General features: G+C 27.3%; 1 protein-coding gene across 1 annotated transcript; it reads left to right on the forward strand.

Annotated features, from left to right (window-relative positions):
• Positions 1-1,391: 1,391 nt before the first annotated feature.
• Positions 1,392-2,147, forward strand: GLRG_11984 (FkbM family methyltransferase; the record flags this gene model as incomplete). Its single annotated transcript, XM_008102667.1, has 1 exon — positions 1,392-2,147. A coding segment is annotated over one exon (756 nt), but the record flags the coding sequence as incomplete, so codon positions are not given.
• Between the last annotated feature and the right edge of the window lie 5,895 nt (positions 2,148-8,042).

Here is an 8,042-nt window from a genome sequence, read left to right on the forward strand (position 1 = left end):
CAGTACAAAAGGTTATTATACTTGTTCGTACGCCTTTGAGTCATTCGGCTATACACGACGTCGTTCCCCCTTTTAGTCAATGACTCAGGCCGAGTATCCAATCTGTGCCCCTTGCGTTGAATTATGACAATCCCACGAGTAAGTTAAGGTGATTGTTATACAATTCATTGTCCTATAGGCGTTGTGTAATTATGTAATATTATTATTCTAATAATTAACTTTAGTTGTTTTTAGTAGTATATTTACTATTACTTACCTTATAACTAGCCTCCTAATACTTACTAATACTTCTTTATTAACTTACTACTAGTAAAGCTTAAGAAAGAGCTATATATAGGTATTATTCTATACAGCCTATATTTAAGTGCCTTATTAGGTAGCCTTTTACTTTTGCTTTTTCTTTAGTAGTAATAATAATAATACTAGTAGTACTAGTAGTAGTAATACTACTACTAGTAGAGGAGGTAATAGTAATAGTAATAGTAATAAGAACAGTTTTATATTACTATATCTACTACTATTACCTACACTTAGTTCCTTAGAGAATAAGCTTATTATAATATTAAAAATTAGTTACTTTACTTATAAATCTAATAATTTAGAATATAAGTATTAACTTCCCCCCTGTGTTTACCCTTGTGCTTTAACTTTTATAATAATATAAGATTACAAACCCTTAATTATTTAGGCAAGCGGTTAGCTGCTAGTGACTATACCCCCTTAGGCGGTACTTCGAGCATAAAGTTGGGGTGGCACAAGTAACGAAAAATCCTTCCTGGCCACTAATCACTACTCATGAGCAGCGGCCGTTCACACCCTTAAGGAGTAGTAAAGACAGATCTAGGCCACTGCAGCTTTGAGAGGCCGTTAAATAGGCTAGATGTAAGTGAGATTGAACTACATCATAGAGCTAAGTGTTCACTCGATAGATGAGCTTGTCAGTACGATAGACCATATAGTCGCTAAACCGGCTACTAGAAACCTTGTAAGGAATAAACCTAGGCTCAGTCAGCTATTAGGGGAAGTCCCCTATTGAGGGAGAAATTACCAATTTCTCTATCTCTTAACTCGTTGCTTTGTCTCCCGATATAGTAAGACATAAGCTTTACACTTGATTATGCCGAGGTCCAAGGGCCCCTCCCTCCACGTTCATTTAGGTAGTAGAATGTGGGGCACTAGCACCTTTAGATATAAGTACTTTTTATACACCCCCTGTCTCTAGTTATTTAGAAGCATAACCTCCAACCTAATAAACAAGGTGTCATACGTCTATAAAATAGATCCATTTCGAACCACAGCAACATCTCTATTTACACCACTATTTACAACACTTATTTGAAGCACAATTAAGTACTACTCTATACTCAAAAGCTCTTTTCTTTTCTTCGCCTATCATGACGGTAGAGCTAGTCAATCTAGTCAATGGCCTCTCCTGCTACACCACATCCCAACGTGAGGCCCGCCTTATCTATAAGGAGATCTATGAAGACCGCTGCTATGACGGCTTCAATCTCCCAGATTCACCCTTTATTATTGACGCAGGGGCCAATATTGGACTTTTTTCTTTATACATAAAGCAGCAATGTCCGTCAGCTACAATTCTTGCGTTCGAGCCAGCTCCAGAGACATATAAAATTCTACGCCAGAACCTGAAGTTAAATAATACAGCTGGAGTTAAGCCCTATGCTTGTGGTTTAAGCTCAAATGCAACAGCTGCTAAGCTCGTATACTTCCCTCACCTCCCTGGTAACTCGACTCTATACCCAGAGGATAAGGTAGAAATACGGCGCAGATTTACACAACGTTATAGTGAAGAAGTTGCAGCTGAGGTGTTCGGCCATAGCCAGGAGGTTGACATCAGCCTTCAAAGGCTATCACACTTTCTAGACGGCTATATAGGGCTAGAAAGAATTGACCTAATCAAGGTTGATGTTGAGGGTGCTGAGCTAGATGTGTTGCTTGGCGTGGATGATAAATACTGGGATATGGTACGTAATGTTGTGCTGGAAACCTGGGCTGACTCTGGAGTTAAACCCGCGATTGAAGAGCTTTTAAAAGGCAAGGGCTTTGATGTTGTCATTGAGAAAACTAGGTCGCTGCCAGAAAATACGTTTATAATTCGTGCCTATCGTGATAAAGCGGTTTAATTAGGATACCTAATTATCGTATGGGCTTTTGTATTATACACGTTAGATAACTTAGCAAAGCTGCGTTCTATATAGAAAGTCGCCGACTATGAAAAAAACATGCATTCTGGCAAGTCCACTATTAAGATATATAAGAGATTATTCTCTGCTTGATTTTGTAGACTGCTGGGTTGTCTATGAAGGTTCTCTGTTGGCATACGGTAAGTATGCTCTAGGGAGGTAGGTCACATAACATTTACGTAACACACTGCCTCCCCTAGCCGTATCTACTACTACTACCTATAACTAAAGGATATAGCTATAAGGTAGATAACAAAAAAGGTAAATGCTATAACAAGAAGTAACTACCTTAAAGATCTTATTTATTAATTTAATATAAAATATCTTTCTAAGAATAACTAATACTAATTTGTATATAATAATTATAAGTTACTACTAATAGATTAGTTAGGTTTAATCTTAAGTAGAGCTTATTACTAGCTTATTAAGTATTTATTTTACTAATAACTTAAAGTATTAAGAGCCTAAAAGCTTATAAGGTTTATTATTATCTTTATTACTAATATTACTGTTATTACTTTTTTACTTCTTTATTTATACTATTTCTATTTACTTATTTCTTTTTATTACTACTTCTTACCTCCTGTTTTGTACTAGTAATAATAAGTCATAACTTAAGAGGTAAAGAGCTACTACTAGTAATAGTAAAACTATTAATAAGAAATACCTTACTATTATTATATTTATAGTTATATTTATAATTATCTTATCTACTTCTTTTACTACTCTTCTTTTTTTGTATTTTAATATAAATATATAAGGTAACAATATTAATTATAATATAAATAAAAAAGATCTTAATAAGGTAAGATTATATATAATATATATAGTTACTATATAGTTAAATAGTAATATTTATAGTTAGTAACTTTATAATACCTTTAGATATAACTTTATAGGTTTAAGTAAGAATTTATTTAACACTATTAGTATTAAGGTATTTCCTTTATTTTAAGATTACCTCTTAAATAATAAACTATATCTAGATTTTACTTAAGAAAGAATTACACCTAAATTAGTAAAACCCCTTAAGAAAGATTTCTATATATAAAGTAATAAAGGTGTTACCCTTACTAACTATAGATAGGTTATGTTTAATATAAGAATAAAAAGTCCTAACTTTACTAATACTATTACTAGCTAATATATCCTACCTAAGGGATAATTAATTATAAAATAGGCCTTATTTACTACCTTCTTAATATTATTAAGAATAGTAGCTAATACTATTACATAAGGACTATTAGCCTTATTTATACTAACTTATTAATTAATAATAAATTACTACTAGCTAAAGTAAAAGTAAAATAACTTAACTATACTTTTTAACTATAACAAAATCTACTAGACACTTACTAACTTAAATTTAGCACTAGGAGGTAATATAGGCACCTTACTTCTTAATATCTTATTACGCTACCTAAGGACCCCTTATCCTACTTATTACTATTAAGGCTAGTATAATAAACTATTAGGCTATTAGCCTATTATAGTAAATAAGGTAAATTTATAGGCTACGCTACTTAGCTAATTAAATAATTATAAGCTAGTATCTAACTTACTAACTGAAGGCGCTTTATAGAGATTTTAGCTATAGTTATAAGACTATAATAGATCTTTTAATTAGTACCTATAGAATTTTAGATTTACACTTATTTTATCTTTCTAGCTATACCTTTATTAGCTAACTAACTTTATAAAGTTATTTATAAATAAAGTAAAGTATAGTTAGGACCTATATAATATATTTTATCTAAAATTAAACGTCTTTTAAGATAACTATAGTAAGGTTGAAATTAAATAGCACTAGCTAGGCCTTATCTTTTTTATTATATAAAAAGCCAAGGCCTTATACTTTAACTTTATTAAATCTAGAGTAGTAGTATTTATAATTTTAATAAAAGAGTTAACTATATTTATAACTAACCCAAACCTATTAATATAAAAATACCTACTTATTTAAATAATAAGAAACTTAACACAGCCTTTCTAGCAGCTGTTATAGTTCTAATAGAATAAAGCTAGGCTGTAATAGTAACATAAACTAACATAGTGTAAAGGCAAAGCGTAATAGCAGAGAAGTAAAACAAGATAAGTAATAACAAGGAGCTAAATAAATAACATAGGATAAGATAGGTAATAGATAGGAGGTATATTTATAGTTAACCTTTCCTCTTTAAAGGGTTACCTACTAAAGGGATATATACCTAGGGTATATATAACGTGTTATATATATATTAGGAATTTAGTCCTTACTATCTGTCTGTCTCCTTACTATAGGCACTTACTACTTTATTTTATAATAGAACTATACTTTACTAAATTAATTATAGAAATCTTATAAAAACTAGGTTATAAGCCTTTAATAAGCTTATATTATAAGTTATAAGGTAGCCTTATATAGAATACTACTATATAACACTACTTTTAGTATAATATTACTTTATAATCTAGGAATAAGGTAGTATTTAGCTATAAGACGTAGTGTAATACTATTTAGAAATAATAAGCTACTTTTAACTAACGTATATAATAAGCAAGCGCGCCAGACAAGCAAGCGCACTACTAAACTATAACTATCTAACTATCTAACCTTTCCCTTTTATTCCTCTACTAATAATAATAAAATTAACTTATAATAAAGCCTAAGTACAGCTAGCTGTCTAAGTATATAAAAAAGATCTAAAACTTAGTATTTAAGCTATAGTAAAGATATATAACGTTAGTTATAATTTAGTAACGTGTTAATTAAAGGGTATACTATTATAACATAATATTATACCTAACTTATAGAATTTAATAGAACTTAAAGAGAGGAAGCTAGTTAAGTTTATTCTTAACCTAGATTCCTAATTATTTCCTCTCTACCTTAGTAGTGTTAAAGAAATAGCTAATTAACTACTTAGTAACTATAATACGCCTCTAGTTAGTAAGCGCTAGGCCTTAAACTTTATTAAATAAACACTAGAGCTCTAAACGCGTTTTTTTTATAAGTATAACTATAAGAGGGCTTAATATAAAGATCTAGACGTAATAAATATATAGTTTTACCTTATAGTAAACATAATTATAAAATATAGTATTATAGAGTTTAATATTTATAACTTTAATAAGACTAGCTTTATAATAAGCTAGATTATATTTAGAATAGTTATTATAAGCTTTAAAAGACGTTTAAATATAAAAATAGTACAGCCTAGAAATTAAGAATAGGTTATAGTTATTTAGGCTATTAGTTTGTCTAGTTATAGCGTCTTACTATATATTATTATTAGAGGTAAAAATCTTCTTTTTACTTAGTATATAAAATCTAGTCTTTTACCTAACTAGGTTATTATAACGTCTAAAAATAAATAAATAATAAATAAAAGAAGCCTAAATTAGCTTTAGCACTTTAATTAATATTTAAAGTTATATATAAAAAGGAAATATTACCTTTTTATTATTAATAAGTATAAAAGTTACTATTCTATAGACTTTAAGCTATATTATAAGGAAAATAATATTATTACCTTTTATATACTACTTTATTTATCTTATTTACTTTAGCCCTTAGATATTAGGTGTTTTAGGCCTTTAAAGCTAGCGTATAGTTAAGAAATTAAGAATAAGATATAATAAGGTAATACTTATATTATAAAGGATAACTTCTTTTTAGTATTTTATAACGCCTTTAAGTAAGCTCTTATAAAAGTAAATATTTAAGGAGGCTTTAGAGGGGCAGGGCTTATCCCTTTAAGTCTAGAAAGTGTGCTATTAAAGCTAGATATTAAGTTATACACTTTAACACCTCTAGGATCCCTTCTAATAACACTACTAGCTTAGACTTCTTAGACACTATATAACGTAATAGAGATATTTTCTTAAGGAACTTTTATTAAGGATTACTTTATTAATTATCTAAATAGCTCCCTAATATATAGATTAATAGCTACTAAGTATATTCTTAAAAAAGCGTTAGGAATTATATATAAGAATACTTTATTAAAAGCTAAGGTTAAACCTTTTATAAGGAGAATAACTTACTTAACTAATATAAAAAGGTAAAAAAAACTTATCTAAAGTAAGGAGGGAGTCTTAGTGTAGCTAATATATAGGATATTTAGTTATAGAGAGAGGTAATAACCTAGATTAAGGAGGAAACACGTTAGAGTAGTAGTTATAGATTAAGGATAGAAATAGGTAAATAGTAGTATAGCACCTATAGGAACGCTAGATATAATACGTAAACGTACTAGTTTAATAAAGAAATATCTAAAGAATAAGATTCTAAGTAGTTTAAATTAATCTTATTATTTTATAGTTACTTCTTAGTTATATTTATAAGGTAGTTATAATTAGGTAGCATGCTTACTTATCTAGTGCGCTTACTTATTATATACGTTATATAAATTACCTTTATAGTAAGGCTACTTTATAATAGTTATAAGCCTAGCTTTAACTTAAAGTATAACCCTTATTATTATAGAGTAGCCTTACTTTAGATTTACTTTTCTTAACTTTTTATCTTTTTTAAATATTTATAATATAGCTATTATATTATTAGATATACTTATTAGTCCTATAACTACTTATAAGCTATATAGACTTCTAATAATCTATAAGGATTAGTTTTTATAGTATATAAAGCTTTACTTTTTATTAATAACTTATAATATTTAGTATTTTATTAATATAAATAGCTAAGATAAGCTTATTAAGTACCTAGGTAATTTAAGCTATATAAAGTATCTTTATAAAAAGAATATTAGGTAAAAGAAGATTAACTATACTACTTTTTACTTATAAAAGTAGTTACTAACTAAGTAAAAGTCTAACATTAATAAGCTAAACAAGCTAATTAATCTTATAAAGATAGATAAGGCTATAAAGGATAAATAGCTTATATTTATAAAAGAGATATTATTATAAATACTTTAGATTTATAAGTAATATAAGGCTAATAATCTTATTTCTTTATAATATATATAATAAGTAAGTTAATTAAATAAGTAAAGTAATTAGCTTACTATAACTACCTTATAGAGATAATAAAGAACTAATAATAATATAATTAAATTAATTTAAAGTACTTAGAATTCTTTACTTTAGATATCTCTTTATTAAACTAATATATTTATATATTATATTTAGTATTTTAATAGGTGCTATAACGCTATTAACCTATTCTTATCTTTAGTTTATAACTACTACTTTAATATGTTTTCTTTTATACTTCGGCTATAGCCTCTTTTTATAACTAAATGTTCTATATATTAGCTATAGTAAGACTTCTTTTTATTTAAGGTAAATTTTCTTAGTTCTTTTATATTAGTTAATTAGGTTAACCTCTTCTTTAAGGCTTTTAATTTTAGCTCTTCATAAAGTATTCTTATATATATATCTTAGTACTTTTTTAAGAATATACTTAGTAGCTATTAAACTTTATATTAAGGAGCTATTTAGATAATTAATAAAATAATCCTAAATTAAAGTTCTTTAAGAATTTATTTTTAATATAGTATATAGTGTTTAAGAAGTCTAAGCTAGAGGTATTATTTAGAAGAAACCTAGAGGTATTAAAGTATATAACTTAACGTCTAGCTTTAATAGTATACTTTTTATACTTAAAGGGATAATTCTTAAGTCTTTAAAACCTTTTTAGATATTTCTTTTTATAAAAGCTTACTTAAAGATATTATAAAATTCTAAAGAAGAGTTATTTTTAGTAACATAAGTATTACCTTATTATATCTTATATTTAATTTTTTAACTATATACTAACTTTTAAGGCCTTAAGTATTTTATATTTAAAGACTAAAGTATATAAAAGAGATAAGGTAGTATATAAAAAGT

The sequence above is a fragment of the Colletotrichum graminicola genome (assembly GCF_000149035.1).
Source record: "Colletotrichum graminicola M1.001 genomic scaffold supercont1.284, whole genome shotgun sequence".
Taxonomy (NCBI): Eukaryota; Fungi; Ascomycota; class Sordariomycetes; order Glomerellales; family Glomerellaceae; genus Colletotrichum; species Colletotrichum graminicola.